This window comes from Ornithorhynchus anatinus, chromosome 3 (genome assembly GCF_004115215.2).
Source record: "Ornithorhynchus anatinus isolate Pmale09 chromosome 3, mOrnAna1.pri.v4, whole genome shotgun sequence".
Taxonomy (NCBI): Eukaryota; Metazoa; Chordata; class Mammalia; order Monotremata; family Ornithorhynchidae; genus Ornithorhynchus; species Ornithorhynchus anatinus.
The window spans coordinates 133,173,256-133,192,392 of NC_041730.1; the positions used below are offsets into that span (position 1 = coordinate 133,173,256).

Genomic DNA, 19,137 nt, shown 5'->3' on the forward strand with positions numbered 1-19,137 from the left:
CGATTAGACTGTAAGCCCCTCAAAGGGCAGGGACTGTCTCTGTTACCGATTTGTACATTCCAAGCGCTTGGTACAGTGATCTGCACATAGTAAGCGCTCAATAAATACTACTGAATGAATGAATGAATGAAAGAATGAATGAATACTGTGTGATCTTGGGCAAGTCACTCCGCTTCTCTGTGCCTCAATTACCTCATATGTAAAATGGGGATTGAGGCTGTGAGCTCCATGTAGAACAGGGACTGTGTCCAACCTAATTATCTTTTACAGATGAGCTGAGAGGTGAAGTGACTTGTCCAAGGTCACACAGCAGATAAGTGGCAGAGCCAGGATTAGAACCCAGGTCCTTTTGATTCCAGGCCCGTGCTCTATCCACTAGGCCGTGCTGCTTCTCATTGTATTGTATGCTATTGTTCTCTCTCTCTCTCTCTCTCTCTCTCTCTCTCTCTCTCTCTCTCACACACACACACACACACACACACACACACACACACAGAGTCACTGCCTGTTTAGTCACAAACATATGCATGCCCATTCACTGCCAGTTCAGTCAAACACACACACCCATACACAGTTGAATTTCTCTGCCCATGGTATCTTCTCTGAGAACACAGGATAATAATATCTTCACCAGTGAGGCAGCAGTAGCCTAGTTGACTCAACCCTTGCAGAGGTTGATGGTACTCTGTGGGACAAGCCAATAGTGAAACGCGCAGCCGTAAAAATAAGTAGGTTGGACATTTGCAGAGTGGAATTCGGGGGTCATTAATCCCCGAAGTTCTCTCGGCAGAGCACTCACAGATCCGAGATCCAGAAAGGGTACTGCCGTTTCTCACCAGAGCTACACTGGTGGGATTTGGGACTCGATACGGAATAGTTCTAGGGGGAGGAGACCGTGGGGAAGGGACTCAATCACTCAGGAGTATCGATTGAGCCTTTACTGTGCAGAGCACTGTAGCAAGCACATAGGACAGAAAGATTGAGCTAGAAGACAAGATTCCTGCCCTCAAGGGGCTTACCGTCTTTTCTCCACTTTCCTTTTCAGCCCCAATGTGGAGGGATTGTCTCCCAGTTTCTGCCCATTCAGGGTGACTTCTTTCTGAAATTCCTGAGGCCCCAACTTGACACTGGAAAGCCCTCAGAGGGCTAGTCAACCAGCTACCCTCATAGTTTCACGCTAATCTTTTCCAGGTTTCCATTCTGTGACTTAGTGGATAGAACACGAGGCTGGGAATCAGAAGGACCTGGGTTCTAATTCCGACTCTGCCACTTGTCTGCTGCGTTGTCCTTGGGTAAGTCACTTCAATTCTCCAGGCCTCAGTTACTTCATTTCTAAAATGGGGACTAAGAGTGTGAACCCCTGTGGGAGAGGGACTGTGTCCAACCTGATTAACTTGTACTTAAAACAGTGTTTGGTACATAATAAGTGCTTTACAAGTGCAATAATAATAATAATTGTTTTAATTCCTTGACATTTCACAACAGATGGCTAGTAAACTGATTTAGCCACTCTGGTCTACGGTCCTCCACTGGTAATCCAACTTCTGGCTAGGCTGATGAGTAGCTGGGTGGAAATTCAAAGGTTTCTCTCAGACACAGCCAGCCAACCTCTAAACCTGCTGCCCCTGTAGACCTTCCCTCCCACCCACTGCCCCAACTTCTTTTTTTTTTTTGTACGGTATTTGTTAAAAGCTTACTCTGTGCCAAGCACTGTTCTAAGCTTTGGGGTGGACAAAACTTAATCAGGTTGGACACAGTCCATGTTCTTGCAGAAACAGCATAGTTTAGTGGAAAGAGCATGGGCCTGGGAGTCAGAGGATGTGGGCTTTAATCCTGACTCTGCTTGTGACTTTGGGCTAGCCACTTAACTTCTCTGTGCCTCAATTACCTCATCTGTAAAATGGGGATTACGACTGTGAGCCCCACGTGGGACAACCTGATTACCTTGTATCTATCCCAGCGCATAGAACAGTGCTTGGCACATAGTAAGTGCTTAACAAATACCACAATAATTATTATAATGTCCCATATGGGACTCCCAGTCATAATTCTCATTTTACAGATGAAGTACCTGATAATAATAATAACTGTGGTATTTGTTTAGCACTTACTATGTGCCAGACACTGTACTAAGCACTGGGGTGGAAACAAGGAAATAGGGTTGGAAACAGTTCCTGTCCCAGGTGGGGCTTACAGTCTCAATCCCCATTTTACAGATGAGAGAACTGAGGCTCACAGAAGTTTAGTGACATGTCCAGGGTCACACAGTAGACAAGTGGTGGATCTAGGACTAGAACCCAGGTCCTTTTGACTCTCAGGCCCATGCTCTAATAATACTAATACTAATAATATTTGTTAAGTGCTTTCTATGTGCCAGGCATTGTGTTAAGTGCTAGGGTGGATACACGTAAATCAGGTCGGACACAGTTCCTCTCCACCACGGGATTCCCTGTCTTGATCCCCATTTTACAGATGAGATAACGGAGGCACAGAGGAAGTGAAGCGACTTGCCCAAGGTCACACAGCAGACAAGTGATGGGGCCAGGATTAGAATCCAGGTCCTTCTGACTCCCAGGCCCATGCTCTAGCCACTGGGCCACACTGCTCCTTTCGGCTCTGCAGTCAGATCACAATGTGAGGAGCCACCACTGCTCCCTGGAGCCAACATATGGAGATGGGTCATTCCTCTACACCTTGTACATAGCTATAATTTCTTTCTTTCTACTAATGTCTGTCTCCCCTTCTAGACTGTGAGGCCATTATGGACAGGGAATGTGCCCGTTATAGTACTATTCCATACTCTCCCAAGTGCTTAGTACAGTGCTCTGCACAGAGGAGGCACTTAATAAATGTGACTGACTGACCTGTCTCTGGGCTGTGTCAGTGGTTGTGGAGATGCCAGGTTATTGCAAGTGGAGCCATGTTTCTCGGCAATGATAGGCCTAGAGGATTGTTGTTGGTGTTTGTGCCGATGATTAAGAAATCCCATGCAGGTAATTGTTAAAACATGGCGAGGCAAGAGATTGCTCAAGACCAGAGAAAATGAGACAGAGAGACAGAGAGAGAGAGAGAGAGAGAGAAAGAGAGAGCAGGAGAGAGGGAAAGGGAGAAAGATAGAGAAGAAAGAGACAGAGAGAGAAAGACAGAGAGAGACAGAGAGGAAGGGAGAGTAAAGCAGCATGGCCTAGTGGATACAGCCTGGGCCTGGGAGTCAGAAGGACCTGGGTTCTAATCCCGGCTTTACCACTTGTCTGCTGAGTGACCTTGGGCAAGTCACTTTACTTCTCTATGCCTCAGTTCCCTCATCAATAAAATGGGGATTAAGACTGTGAGCCCCACATGGGACAGGGACTGTGTTCGACACCATTTGCTTGTATCCACCCCAGCGCTTAGTACAGTGCCTGGCACATAGAAAGCAGTAGCAAATACTACTGCTATTATTATTATGTGAGTGTGTTCGTGAGTACTTGCATGTGCATGTATATGTGTGAAGGTGTGTTTGGGGGGGAGACAGACAGTAATAAAAGTAATAAAATGACAGATATGTAAACATAAGTGCTGTGGGGCTGGGGCAGGGGGAAGAACAAAGAGAGCAAGTCAGGGTGACGCAGAAGGGAGTGGGAGATGAGGAAAAGTGGGGCTTGGTCTGGGAAGGCCTCTTGGAGGAGATGTGCCTTCAATAAGGCTTTGAAGGGGGGAAGAGTGATTGTTTAGCAGATTTGAGGAGGGAGGGCATTCCAGGCCAGAGGCAGGATGTGGGCCAGGGTCGGAGGTGAGACAGGCGAGATGGAGGACCAATGAGAAGTTTAGCACCAGAGCAGCAGAGTGTGTGGGCTGGGTGCCAACTCACTCCCAGAGTTAGGAGGAGGGGGGGCAGCTGTTCTCTCCTGCATCTATTCTTGTCATGGGCAGAGAAAGCTTCTGTCTACTGTTCTATTAGCCTCTCCTAAGCATTTAGAATAGTGGTCTGCATACAGTAAGCGCTCAATAAATTCCATTGAATGAATGAATGCTTGCCCCTTACCACTTTTAAACCTAGTCACAAGAACAATGGCACCACTTACCCAAGGGGCGAGGAAGTCTTTCCGTTTACGACATCGAAGAGATTCTGCAGCAATTTCTCATCCCAGTAAAGGTCACAAAACTTTTCGGATATTGCACCACAGAAAGTAGCGTAGGTGAGGTCTTTCAGGCCGAAAATGTATTCCCCTTGACAAGAAAAAGCGAATAAAAAATGATGAAGCAGTTGGAGGCAAGTGGACTCTGGGGTCAATTCTTCACTGAGTGCACTATTGGCCTGGAGTCAGAGAATAGGAACTTGAGTGAAGCAGATGGAGGATGTGAGGAGTTCTTCTCTGGTTTTACTGGGTGGGAGTGGGTTAAATCATTTCTGGAGGCTGCAGTTGGAAACCAAAGTTTTGTTCGTGGGGCAAGAGTGCTATTCTGTGCCTCACTATTCCCCTGTCCCAGGTACCTCCATCTCTCCTCCCCGTGGCTTCTCTGGGGAGGAGTAGAGGAAGCCGACTGTGGCCTGAAAGCATTTGACAGTTAAGTTCCTTATGGGCAGGGAATTCATTCATTCAATCATATTTATTGAGTGCTTACTATGTGCAAAGCACTGAACTAAGCGCTTAGGAGAGTACAGTATAAAAACAGATGGACACATTCCTGCTCACAATGAGCTCACAGTCTAAAGGGGGGAGATAGACATTAATATAAATATATAAATAAATTACAGATATATATATAGGTTTATACATATGTGCTGGGAGGTTAGGAGGGAAGATGAATGAAGGAGCAAGTAAGAGCGGTGCAGAAGGGAGTGGGAGAAGAGGAAAGGAGGGCTTAGTCAGGGAAGGCTTCTGGGAGGAGATGGGCCTTCAATAGGTTTCGAAGTTGGGGAGAGCAAATAACTGTCTGATATGAGGAGGGAGGGGGTTCCAGATCAGAGGTAGGATGTGGGCGAGAGGTCGGCGGCCAGACAGACGAGATCGAGGTACAGTGAGAAGGTTAGCGTTAGAGGAACAAAGTGTGGATACACTAATCTTCCAAGTTCTTGATTCAGTGCTCTGCACACAGTAAGTGCTTAATAAATACAATAGATTAATTGATAAACAGAACCAGAAGCAAGGCTTCAGAGCGCAGACCCTTGGGCCCAGTGTCAGTCAGTCATTCAATCGTATTTATTGAGCCCTTACTATGCGTAGAACCCTGTACTAAGCACTTGTGAGAGTACAGAATAATAAGACACATTCACTATCCACAAAGAATCTACAGTCCACAGTGGGAGACAGGCATTAATAGAAATAAATGACAGATATGGACATAAATGCTGTGGGGCTGGGAGGGCAGATGAATAAAAGGGAGCAAGTCAGGTCGATGCAGAAGGGAGTGGGAAAGGAGGGCTTAGTCAGGGAAGGCGTTTTGGAGGAGATGTACCTTCAATAGGGCTTTGGGTTTTGAAGGGGGGAGAATCACTGTCTTTTGGAGCTGTTATCTGTTATCTTATATCTACTCCAGCTTTTTAGCATATTACTTTTGCACAAAGTGTTTTTGCCCACAGAACATAATAAATATGACAAGTATCTGAAAGAGTTAATGGCCGTTCAAAAGGGGACAAGCACCTACGCATCTATGCATGGATGGCATTGAGAAAAAGCCTTTATAGGAAGCAGTGTGGCTTAGTGGAAAGAGCACAGACTTGGGAGTCAGAGATCTTGGGTTCTAATCCCAACTTCACCATCGGTCTGCTGTGTGACCTTGGGCAAATCACTTAACTTCTCTGTGCCTCAGTTACCCCATCTATAAAATGGGGATTAAGAACTGTGAACCCCGGACATGGACTGTGTCCAACCTGACTTGCTTGTGATAATAATAATGTCGGTATTTGTTAAGCGCTTACCATGTGCAAAGCAATGTTCTAAGTGCTGGGGTAGATACAGGGTATTCAGGTTGTCCCACGTGAGGCTCACAGTCTTAAAATCCATTTTACAGATGAGGTCACTGAGGCCAGAGATGTTAAGTGACTTGACCACAGTCACACAGCTGACAAGTGGCAGAGCCGGGTTTCGGCTACTCAGCACTTAGTTTGGTAGCCGGCAAAAGTAAATGTCTAACAAATACCGGTAAGAAAAAAAGTCCTCAAACATTGATTTAGATAATAGGACACTAGAACTGCCTGTACATATACCCTTTTTTAAAACTCTTTTTGAACAGATTCTACAAATGGAATGTACATACCCATAATTAAAACTTCTAATCCGTTCTCCAGATAGCCATCAAACGCAAACTCCTCTTGTATCAGGCGCACGGCTCTCTGCAAGGAAGGGCAGATCATCCTGTTTTGTGGAGAGGAAATTTCTAAATTCGGGGGTCGTACCGGATTTTGATTGGCTGGCCGGCCACATCCTGGAGAAGGCAAGGCACTGCCTAACATCATCTTGTCACTCCCCTTTTCTACTCTGGTCTGAACCATCAGACCATGATTTTCCTCTCCTTGGTCCGGGGCGTCGGCGTTTTCACCACTGGGCAACTTGGATGAGCGGTTCTGTAGGTTCTTACCTAGGGTGCCTTGGGACACAGAACTGGACATGGGTGACTTAGCCTTCTTATCTGGAGGTGGCTGTTGGTTTGACAATTGCTCCCTGGGGTCTTGCCCTATTTCCTTTAGCTTCTGCTCCTGTTTGGATAGGAAATCGTTTATCAGGGTAGGAGCCGGGAGGGTAGGACAGGCAGAGGAGTCTGAAGAAATGGATAAGCTCTTCTCCCGTTGACTGTCTGAAGAAATGAGAGGGGACGGAGAATCTTCCTTGGGAACGCTGCCTGGGGTCTCCTCTTTGGGAACTGCCTGGGTAGAACTCTTTATGTCTGGAGCTGAAGAAGGCATGTCTTGCGTTTTCTTATTGAGGGTTGCCAGCTGGTCCTCAGAAGCGCGATTTTCAATGTCGCCCACAAAAATACCTTTTTTGTTGCTGAAATCGAATTCCTCTCCCTCTGGGCTCTCTGGCTGACTCAGAGTTGACGCATGATTTTCCCTAAAAGAAACAGAAGCAAAATATGTTGGACAGAGGCAGCCACCATCTGATTTAAATCCAGCCAGCCAATCCTACCGGTATGCCTATCATCCGGCTGAGGCGAGCTTGGAACATTTGGCAAGAGCTCAGATAAAGTGCCAAATCAGATGAACGCTTGTCCAAAATAGCAGTCTGCCAAATCAGGTGAGCGCTTGTCCAAAATAGCCAACGTCTATTTTGTTTGGTTCCCAAGCCTTCGATGAAGTAAACTAGCCTCAGTCCCAATTTATTCATTCATGCAATTGTATTTATTGAGCGCTTACTGTGTGCAGAGCAGTGTACTAAGCAATTGGAAAGTACAATTCAGCAACAAATAGAGGCAATCCCTACCCAACAACGAGCTCGCAGTATAGAAGGGGAGAGAGACAACAAAACAAAACAAGTAAACAGGCAATGAATTCCAGTACATGTCAGTTTTGTCTTCCCCTGAGAGGTACTCACTTGGTGGTTTCTGTAGTCTGGGCAATAATTATAGGCTTGAAATGAGTGGCTGAAGAAGTGAATGCATCAGGCAGTTCAGAAGTTTCTTTATAAGGGGAAAACCGGCAAGGAATGGGTCCTTTGACCGCTATGAGCTTACTCTCGTTGGTACTTGGAACAAAGCCTGCAGACAAAAATGAGATTCATCCAGTGACAAACAGGGGAAACAGATGTTTGGGGTGCATTTTAACGTTCACGTCGTCTAATATGGTAACGTATCGAAAGATGACACATTGGGCATTTATTTGGCACTCACCTGAGGGGGAGTCTGAAGAGAAGAGTTTATTACTTTTATTTTTAAACTCCACTACTGAAAAAGCGTTTTGTAGACTGATTACTTCCTCTTCTGGATACACCTGCTGGAAAAATAAAATGATGGTCTGTTAAGTGCTTATTATGTGTTGAGCACTGTTCTAAGCGCCGGGGTAGACACAAGCTAATCGGGTTGGACACAGTCCCTCTCTCTCCATGTGGAGTTTACACTCTTAATCCCCATTTTACAGATGAGGTCACTGAGGCATAGAGAAGTGAAGTGACTTGCCCTAGGTCACCAGCATAGAAGTGGTGGAACTGGTATAAAAACCTAGGTCCTCTGATTCCCAGGCTGGTGCTCTTTTCACTGGGCCGTGCTTCTTCTCATGATTAGTGCTTCTGAAATGAACCCAGCATTTTCTCAGCAAACCTGTTGATTCCTTTCAGCTTTGAGCTGCTGCTTTTGCTCAAACCCTTAGTACACATCCTTAGCACAGTGACTGGGGGCAGGGTACACATTGTTCTTATCCCAGGCCTGTATACACTGTAGACCGCACTACCAGCTTCCCTGTCTCAAGCCTGTAACCTTGGCGGTATTCTTGACTCCGGTCTCTCATTCGACCCACATATTTAATCCGTCACTAAATCCTGTCAGTTTCACTTTCACAGCATGGTTAGAATCCACCCTTTCCTCTCGATCCAAACTGCTGCCAAGCTAATCCAAGCTCTTATCCTATCCTGCCTTGATTACTGCTTCAGTCTCCTTGCTGACTTCCCTGCCTCCTGTCTCTCCGCACACCAGTCCCTATTTCACTTGGCTGCTTGGATCATTTTTCTCCCAAACTGTTCGGTCCATATTTCCCCATTCCTCCAGAAACTTCAGTGGTTGCCCATTCACCTCCGCATTAAACGGAAACTCCTTCTCCTTGATTTTAAAGCACTTATCACCTTGCCCCCCCATCTCACCTCACTGCTTTCTTACTATAATTCAGCCTGCACACTTGGCTCCTTTTTATGCCAACCTACTCACGGTACCTCAGTTTCATCTATCTCACCGCCAACCTCTTGCCCACAACCTGCCTCTGCCCTGGAAAATCCTCCCTCTTCATATTTGACAGACGATCACTCTCCCCACCTTCGAAATCTTATTTAAAGCATATTTCCTCCAAAAGGCTTTCCCTGACTAAGTCCTCATTTCCTCCTCTCCCCCTCTCTTCTGAATCACTCTTGAATTTGGATTTGCACCCTTTATTCACCTCTCCCTCAGCCCCACAGGACTTACATACATATACATTATTTATTCATTGGTATTAATATCTTGTCTTCCTCTCTAGACTGTAAGCTCACTGTGGACAGAGAATGTATCTAACAACTCTGTTCTATTGTAGTGTCCCAAGCACTTAATACAGTGCTCCGGGCACAGTAAGCCCTCAATAAATCTGATTGATTGACTGAGTGTTGATTGATATCTGGGGAACTTCCCAGTGCAAACCATTACCTCCCATGCCAGTCAGAGTTTATGCAAACCCAAGTTCCCTCAGGAAGGATGGAGAATTGATTCAGCTTTTAGGGAATGGAAAAAAGGCCAGATTCCTCATACACAGATTCTTCTCCTAGATTGTAAAGTGCTTGAGGGCAGGAATTGTGTCTTCTAACTCTATTGGACTCTCCCAAGGATCTAATACAGTGTTTTCCTCACAACTGGTGCTCAACCAATACCACTGATGTATTTATCAGACCCACTGAATTACCCAACTCAAAACACTTTGCTTTTCTGAATAAACAAAGTTAAAATATTAACCAAAGCCCAAGGGAAGGTTTTTTTAATTTTGTTTTGGCTTGATTTTTTCTTTGGTTAAATTTATATATGCTGTCTGTAGTGAACTTGTGCCAATCTAGAAATATCCATGAGAAAACTCAAATATGGGCAAAGAGTGAGGAAATATAACATGGCACCCAACCGACACAACCCACCCATCAACACAAAAATATTTTATAACACAAGAAGAGCAGAGGAAATGTTTAAAATCAGTCAGTAGATTGTATTTATTGAGCACTTACTAAGCGCTTGGGAGAGTATAATATAACAGACACAATCCCGGCCCCAAAATGAGCTTACAGAGTAGAGAGGGAGACAGTAATATAAATAAATAAAATGACAGATACGAACACAAGTGCAGTGGGGCTGGGAGGGGGTGATGAATAAAGGGAGCAAGTCAAGAAGAGGAAGAAGGGGCTGGGAGAAGAGGATAGGAAATGACATAGTAGAACCAAGCCTCAAACTCAAGTGAATCCCACAAATGAGTTGCTGTGTACAGATCAGAATGATGCATTGTATCAGGACAGGAGTAGCTCACTTGGAGCAAAAACTTCATGAAGAATGAGAGACAAGGAGGAAAGCGAGAAAATAGCAGCAGGTAATAAGAATAATAATAATGTTGGTATTTGTTAAGCGCTTACTATGTGCAGAGCACTGTTCTAAGTGCTGGGGTAGATACAGGGTAATCAGGTTGTTCCACCTGAGGCTCACAGTTAATCCCCATTTTACAGATGAGGTAACTGAGGCACAGAGAAGTGAAGTGACTTGCCCACAGTCACACAGCTGAGAAGTGGCAGATCCGGGATTTGAACCCATGACCACTGATTCCCAAGCCCGAGCTCTTTCCACTGACACGCTGCTTCTACTGCAATCATCTAACATAACAACACAACCAGGGCTGGTTTTTCTTGTGCACTGTGGCTCCCACATTGGTCTTCCCATAGAGAAGCAGCATGGCATAGCGGATAGAGCACGGGCCTAGGAGACAGAAGGTCATGAGTTCTAATACCGACTTCGCCACTTCTCTGGTGGGTGACCTTGGGCATCTCACTTCACTCCTCTGGGCCTCAGTTCCCTTATCTGGAAAATGGGGATTGAGACTGTGAGTCCCACATGGGACAGGTGATATGTCCAACCCATTTTGCTTGTATTCACCCCAGCGCACAGTACAGTGCCTGGAACAAATGCCATTATTATAATTAATTATTATGATTATCCACATGTGCTCTCCTCGGTGAATTTCACTGCTGAGAATATCTTCTTCAGATACGGACAACTCTATCAACTCTATCTACAGTACTTTGTAAATTCTTATAATAGTAATGTTGGTATTTGTTAAGCGCTTACTATGTGCAGAGCACGGTTCTAAGCACTGGGGTAGATACAGGGGAATCAGGTTGTCCCACGTGAGGCTCACAGTTAATCCCCATTTTCCAGATGAGGCAACTGAGGCACAGAGAAGTTAAGTGACTTGCCCACAGTCACACAGCTGACAAGTGGCAGAGCCGGGAGTCGAACCCATGACCTCGGACTCCGAAGCCTAGGCTCTTTCCACTGGTTGGGTCTCCTAGGAGCCTCCAGAGATGATAATTTGTTCAGACCAGCTGGTTCTGGTTCTCCTGGGGAAGGTTAGGCTGAGTTAGTCCCATTTAAGCCAAGGTCTCTGACCACCTTAGCAATCTGCCCCACAGCCAAAAGACTATACAAAACGGATTGTGAATGGGCCTGGAACACTTAATCTCAGCAACTAAAGACAGCCGCTCTAAGTAGCCTTTTCTTTTTACCCCTCAATAAACTTGAAAATCATCATTTCCCGCAAGTCTCCTGTCTAGTTTCTTGCCTATAATGATTCAAGAGTAAAGTGGGGGAAATAAGCCAAGGAAAAGGGAGGGAGCCTGCAAAAGGGGTGCGGGGAGGCAGGGGTGGAATATCATCAATCTGTCAATCTGTCAGTTGTATTTATTGAGCACTTACAGTGTGCAAGGGCACTGTACTAAGTGCTTGGGAGAGGACAATAGAACAGAACAGACATATTCCCTGACCACAATGAGCTGACAGTCTAGAGGACTGTCAACACCATAGCAAATTCAGAAGATATTTTCCAGAAAACTATCCCAAAGCACAAATAAGCATGGAAAGTTAAGGATGTATCCTAAAATTACCCAATCATAAGGGTATGGAATTCTCTAAATAAGAACTTTGAAATACTGGGAAGATGGAAGGAAAACATAACACTGCTTCCAGATTCTTTAGTCTTCTGGAAATAGGCTTGAGATTCAGGAAATGGGGTCTTCATAAATTAAAGATAATTTCTATATAATTTAAGTGTATCCCAGAAATATAATTGAGGAAAGATGGCCCAGCCAATGTGATACTTTTGGCAAAATGCAGCACTTATAATACCATGTTTACTTTCTAATGCCCTTGCATTAGTTTCCAAAACTTGGGTTCATAAAATTCTAATTCAAATTTCCAGATCTGCAAAGGCTTGTCATTTCTCCTGACATTTTCTCCCATTTTGAGGAAGAAATTTGGGTCTAAAAGATGGTGGCAAGAGTGAATATTTTAAATGAGAAAAATTCAATTAATCCTGCTTGATTTTCCTCTTTCATCAGGATGTGACTGGCTTATTGATTTTTCAGAATGAAAACAAAAATCACTCGAGAGATAGTTATGGATTTTTTTTAAAAATTGGGGGAAAAATTCAGTTTAATTTTTTTTTTCAAATTTAAGGAAAGAGCATGGGCCTGGGAGTCAGAGGACCTGGGTTTTAATTCTAGTTCTTTCACTTGTCCGCTGTATGACCTTGGACAAGTCACTTAACTTCATTCATTCATTCAATAGTATTTATTGAGCGCTTACTATGTGCAGAGCACTGTACTAAGCACTTGGAATGTACAAATCGGTAACAGATAGAGACAGTCCCTGCCCTTTGATGGGCTTAAAGTCTAATCAGGGGAGACGGACAGACAAGAACAATAGCAATAAATAGAATCAAGGGGGTGAACATCTCATTAAAACAATAGCAAATAAATAGAAAGAATCAAGAGCAAATAAATAGAATCAAGAAGCACTTCCCTGTGCTTCAGTTACCTCATCTGTAAAATGGGGATTAAGACTGTGAGCCCCACATGGGACAGGGGACTGTGTCCCACCTGATTATCTTGAAACTACCCCAGCACTTAGAACAGTACCTGACCCACAGTAAAGGCACAACAAATATCATAAAAACAAAACCAAAACTTTAGGATGATCCTCAGCTTAATAGATGCTCCATCACAGCTACTTTTTGACAGCATTGAAGCAAATAGGCTAAATTTAGGGAATCGAATGCCCAACCAAACAGCAATTTCCAATCTTGAGTTGGAGGTGAGGGCTTTGAATTGGAGTAAGAAGAATGGTAACCCTCAAGAGCCCTGATTATTAATTAAATCAATGATATTTATTGAGCGCTTACTGTTTGCTGAGCTGAGCACTGTACTAGCCGCATGAGTGAGTACAGTAAAATTAAGAAGTTTGGGATCTAGTAGGGGAGATAGATGCTCAAGTAAATTCAGACAGGAGGAAGTAATAGAAGATATAAGATATGGACATAAGTTCTATGGAGCGGATGTGGTTGTGAGTACTTAAGTGCTGATGTGGGAGTTGGGGAATGTAAAGTGTGGAGAAGAGAAACTAATTGGGGGAGGTCTACTGATCAATGGTATTAATGGTATATACTAAGCACTTACTATGTGCTAGACACTGTACTAAGCTCTGGGGTAGATACATGGGTTCAACTATCATCTCTACGCAGATGACACCCAAATCTACATCTCCCCGGTTCTCTCCCCCTCCCTCCAGGCTCACGTATCCTCCTGCTTTCAGGCATCTCCACCTGGATGTCCTTCTGCCACCTAAAACTCAACACGTCTAAGACTGAGCTCCTTATCTTCCCTCCCAAACCCTGTCCTCTCCCTGACTTTCCCATTCCTGTGGATGGCACTTCCATCCTTCCTGTCTCACAAGCCCGCAACCATGGTGTCATCCTTGACTCTGCTCTCTCATTCACCCCACACATCCAATCCGTCACCAAAACCTGCCTGTCTCACCTTCCCAACATCGCCCAGATCCTCCCTTTCCTCTCCAACCAAACTGCTACCTTGTTGGTACAATCACTCATCCTATCCTGAAGGATGACTGCCTCAGCCTTCTGTCTGACCTCCCAACCTCCTGTCTCTCCCCGCTTCAGTCTATACTTCACTCTGCTGCCTGGATTATCTTTCTAAAGAAACACTCTGGGCATGTCATGCCCCTTCTCAAAAATCTCCAGTGGTTGTCTATCTGCTTCTTTATCAAGCAAAAGCTCCTCACTATTGGCTTCAAAACTCTCCATCCCCTTGCTTCCTCCTATCTCACCTCCCTTCTCTCCTTCTCCATCCCTGCTCACACACTCCGCTCCTCTGCCGCCGCTAACCTCCTCACTGGACCTCATTCTCACCTGTCCCGCTGCCAACCCCTGGCCCATCTCCTAAACCTGGTCTGGAATGCCCTCCCTCCTCACATCCACCAAGCAATCACTCTTCCCCCTGCAAAGCCCTACTGCAGGGTCACCTCTTCCAGGAGGCCTTCCCAGATTAAGCCCCCATTTTCCTCAGTTCCCCCTCCCCCCACATTGCTCTACCCCCCCATTCCGTAGCACTTGTGTGTATATATGTACATATCTATAATTCTGTTTATACTAACGTCTGTTTACTTGTTTTGATGTGATATATCTAATTCTATTTATTTATATTGATGCTATTGATACCTGTTAACTTGTTTCATTGTCTGTCTCCCCCCTTCTAGACTGTGAGCCTGTTGTGGGCAGGGACTGCCTCTTTTTGTTGCTGAATTGTACTTTCCAAGCACTTAGGTCAATGCTCTGCACACAGTAAGCACTCAATAGATACGACTGACCGACTGACTGAATGAATGATTGGTTACAAGATAATAACCCAGTCCATGTCCCATGTGGGGCCCCCAGATTTAATCCCCATTTTACAGAAAAGGCAACAGGCATAGAGAAGTGAAGTGACTTGCCCAAGGTCATACAACAGACAAGTGGCAGAGAACCCAGGTCCTTCTGACTCCCATGTGCTTACTGTGTGTGTAGAACTGTATTAAGAACTTGGGACAGTACAATACAACAGAGCTGGTAAACAATTTCCTTCCTACAAGGATCTTACGGCCTAGAGAGGGGACACAGACATCAAAATAAATTACAGATATGTAATTTATGATATGTACAATTTATGTGATTTCTGAAGGTCTTTGAAGATGGAGTCCAAGATGCCAGCTATATAAACAAATTCCAGATTCTTGTTAGAGTGGAAAATCCTCCAGAAAAAAAGATAATTCTGGCATATTATAAAATGATGCAGTTTTCCAGACAACAAAACTAAATCACTTGCAATTCTATAGCCAACTGTAGACACAGTGCCAATCCAGCCCACAAATGGGTGGATAGAATTAGGATGAAATCATAAATTGACAAGTTTATTTTGGCAAATAAAATTAAGAAAAAAACCCTAAATTTCAATTCAGTACCTTTAGCAAATTTGGGACTTAACCTTAAATGAAAAAAAAAGATTCTGGGGGAAGAATAAATTGGGTTCAAACATGGGCCACTGGAAAAATTCCTATTTCAGATATACCTAAGGAAAAATTGACTCATTTATCCCAAAGGAAGCTAATTTGGGAGAAGCAGTATAGCAAAGTGGAAAGAATAGAGGCCTGGGAGTCAGAGGTACTGGATTCTAATTCCAGTTCCTTTACTTGCCTGCTCTGTGACCATTGAAATTCACTTCATTTCTCTGTGCCTCAGTTTACTCAACTGTGAAAAGGGGATTAAATGCCAATTCTCCATTTTACTTCGACTGTGAGCCTGTGTGTGACTGTGAGCAGGACAGGGATGTTTCTAATCTAAGTGACTTGTACCTATCCCAGTGCTTAGAACAGTTTGACCCAGAGTAAATGCTTAACAAACACCATAGAAAAAATCTAAAACACCAACCGCACCCCCAAAATCTTTTCCCATTTTTGAAAAACCACAAAGGAATTGGAGAAAAAAAAGAGGATTATATGAAGGACAAAAGTTACCTGACAATTTTGTCCCTGATAGCTAAACATTTCTTGAACTATGGAGTCAGACACCCTCTCAGGCTTTACAAGGCTTTGGTACCAAAGACAGAGAAGCAGTGTGGCCTAGTGGATAGAGCACGGGCCTGGGAGTCAGAAGGTCTTGAGTTCTAGTCTGGGCTCTGCCACTTGTCTGCTGTGTGACCTTGGGTAAGTCACTTTAATAATAATAATAATGTTGGTATTTGTTAAGCGCTTACTATGTGCCGAGCGCTGTTCTAAGCGCTGGGGTAGACACAGGGGAATCAGGTTGTCCCACTTGGGGCTCATAGTCTTAATCCCCATTTTACAGATGAGGTAACTGAGGCACCGAGGAGTTAAGTGACTTGCCCAAAGTCACACAGCTGACAAGTGGCCGAGCCGGGATTCAAACCCATGACCTCGGACTCCAAAGCCCGGGCTCTTTCCACTGAGCCACGCTGCTTCTCTGTGACTCAGTTACCTCATCTGTAAAATGGGGATAAGACTGCGAACCCTATGTAGAACATGGACTGTGTCTGACCTGATTCCTTGTATCTAGCCCAGCGCTTAGAATACTGCCTGGCACATAGGAAGCACTTTATAAGTACCACAATTATTAGTAGTAGTAGAAATGACCCCGCTGAGTGTTAACAACTTCTGATAACTGGAAAAGTATCTTTACCTTGCAAGTGGATGAACTCAAGTGAGCTAAAACTTTTTTACCATTCATGCCTCGTTGAAGTAGGTAACCGCTGCATGTCTGAAAGAGGAGGGAAAAGCAAAAGAAAGTATGAATTATATAAATATATATGTATGTATAAGGAACAATAATCAATCAATCAATGTTAGTGGATGGATCTAGGCCCCAGAGTCAGAAGGACTTGAGTTCTAATTCCAGCTCTGTTACTTTTCTGCTATGTGACCTTGGGCAAATCATTTCACTTGTTTGCGTCTCAGTTCTCTCATCGATAAAATAGAGATTAAGACTGTGAGCTCCATGTGGGACAGGGACTGAGTCCAAACTGATCAGCTTGTATAATAATAGCAATAATGATGGTATTTGTTCATTCATTCAATCGTATTTATTGAGCGCTTACTATGTGCAGAGCACTGTACTAAGCCCTTGGAATGTACAGTTCGGCAACAGCCAGAGACAATTCCTACCCAACAACGGGTCCTGAGCTTGCTTCCAAAGTTCAGAGCAGCTGGAAGGACGGATATTGGTTCCCCATCAACTAACTGTCCCAACCTCCAGACAAACATGCTCACTGCCAAGTCAATCTTAAATGGACATAGAGGTCTGGAGATATTTAAATACATGATTTGTTAAGCCCTTACAATGTGCCAAGCACTGTTCTAAGCACTGAGGTAGATACAAGGTAATCAGGTTGTCCCACATGGGGTTCATGGTCTTAATCCCCATTTTACAGATGAGGGAGCTGAGGCAAGAGAAGTGAAGTGACTTACCCAAAGTCACACAGCTGATAAGGGGCGGATCTGGGATTAGAACCCACGATCTCTGACTCCCAAGCCCGTGTTTTTTCCACTAAGCCACGCTGCTTCTTGCAGCTATCTACTGCAGCACTTAGAACAGTGCCTGACAGTAAGCACTTAACAAATACCAACATTATAATAATCATGGAGCAATTACAGTGCGCAGAGCACTATATTAAGCACATGGGAGAGTACAATCATCCCTTACTGAGCTTACAGTAGAGAGGGGAGCTCTCAGTTTAGAGGGGCAGGTTTCCACAAACCAGGACCCTCTTCTAGGGTGCTGGCCTACATCAATTACGCTAGCGATAGTTTTTTTTAATGGTATTTGTTATCCTCTTACTATGTATCAGACGCTATTCGACGCTGCAAGTTAATTAAGTTGGACAAAGGCCTTGTCTTGCATGGGACTCACTGTCTAGGCAGGAGGGATAACAGAAATTGGAGTCCCATTTTACAGTTGAGGAAACTGAGGCACAGAGAAATGAAGTGACTTGCCCAATGTCACGCAGCAAGCAACTGGGCAGAGCCGGGATTAGAACCCAGGTCCTTCTGATTCCCAGGCCAATTGTCTTTCCACTAGGCCATGCTACTTCTCTTTCAAGAAATTTCGCATTCACGAAAAGGCAACACACTTTGGTCTTTGAGATTGAAAAACAATGGGGAAAGGACAACTCATTTCTAGGCTAGGAGGTTATCTCTAGCAAAATACATGTGCTTCATAAGACATGTCCTCAGCTTTTGTGAGATACATTTGTTCAACTGTACCAACAACTATCTAGATATACTTCTATGTCTAGCTTTCCTGTCAGAATATAAGTTCTTTGTGGGAGTGGAAAGGGGCTAATAGTAATAACAATAATAACAAAACAGCCACTACAATAATAATAAAAAAAAAGTTTGTTAAGCACTTATGTGTCAAGCACTGTGGTAAGAGTGGAGTAAATAAAGCTCTAGACTGTGAGCTCGTTGTGGACAAGGAATGTGTCTGTTGTATTCTCCCAAGTGCTTAGTATAGTGCTTTGCACACAGGAAGTGCTCAATAAATACGATGGAATGAATTGCTATAATCAGATAATAATAATAGTAATATTAATGGTATTTAAATGCTTACTTTATGCCAGACACTGTACTAAGGACTGGGGTGGATACAAGCAAATTAAGTTGGACACAGTCCCTGTCCCTTGTGGGCCTCACAGTCTCAATCCCCATTTTACAGATGAGGTAACTGAGTCACAAGAAGTTCATTCATTCATTCAGTAGCATTTATTGAGCGCTTACTATGTGCAGAGCACTCTACTAAGCACTTGAAATGTACAAATTGGCAACAGATAGAGACAATCCCTGCCCATTGGTGGGTTTACAGTCTAGAGAAGCAGCATAGCTAAGTGGAAAGAGCCCGGGCTTGGGAGTCAGAGGTCATGGGTTGGAGAAGCAGCGTGGCTCAGTGGAAAGAGCACGGGCTTTGGAGTCAGGGCTCATGAGTTCGAATCCCAGCTCTGCCACTTGTCAGCTGGGTGACTGTGGGCGAGTCACTTAACTTCTCCGTGCCTCAGTTCCCTCATCTGTAAAATGGGGATTAAGACTGTGAGCCCCACGTGGGACAACCTGATTCCCCTATGTTTACCCCAGCGCTTAGAACAGTGCTCGGCACATAGTAAGCGCTTAACAAATACCAACATTATTATTATGGGTTCAAATCCTGGCTCTGCCACTTGTCAGCTGTGTGACTGTGGGCAAGTCACTTAACTTCTCTGTGCCTCAGTGACCTCATCTGTAAAATTGGGATTAAGACTGTGAGCCTCACGTGGGACAACCTGATTACCCTGTATCTACCCCAGCGCTTAGAGCAGTGCTCTGCACATAGTAAGCACTTAACAAATACATTATTGTTATTAT

General features: G+C 44.3%; 1 protein-coding gene across 6 annotated transcripts in view; it reads right to left on the reverse strand.

The window, feature by feature from the left end:
• KNDC1 (kinase non-catalytic C-lobe domain containing 1) overlaps positions 1 to 19,137 on the reverse strand; it is a 164,909-nt gene that overhangs the window by 66,080 nt on the left and 79,692 nt on the right. For 4 of the 6 annotated variants that reach the window (XM_029061501.2, XM_029061500.2, XM_029061498.2 and 1 more), the window contains exons 11-15: positions 16,427 to 16,504; positions 7,810 to 7,912; positions 7,515 to 7,677; positions 6,241 to 7,034; positions 4,065 to 4,209 (exon numbers count right to left, since the gene is read on the reverse strand). In XM_029061501.2, coding sequence (XP_028917334.1) covers positions 4,065 to 4,209; positions 6,241 to 7,034; positions 7,515 to 7,677; positions 7,810 to 7,912; positions 16,427 to 16,504 — 1,283 coding nt within the window. The remainder of the gene's footprint in view (positions 1 to 4,064; positions 4,210 to 6,240; positions 7,035 to 7,514; positions 7,678 to 7,809; positions 7,913 to 16,426; positions 16,505 to 19,137) is intronic. The other 2 variants (XM_029061503.2, XM_029061499.2) reach the window with 1 other exon arrangement.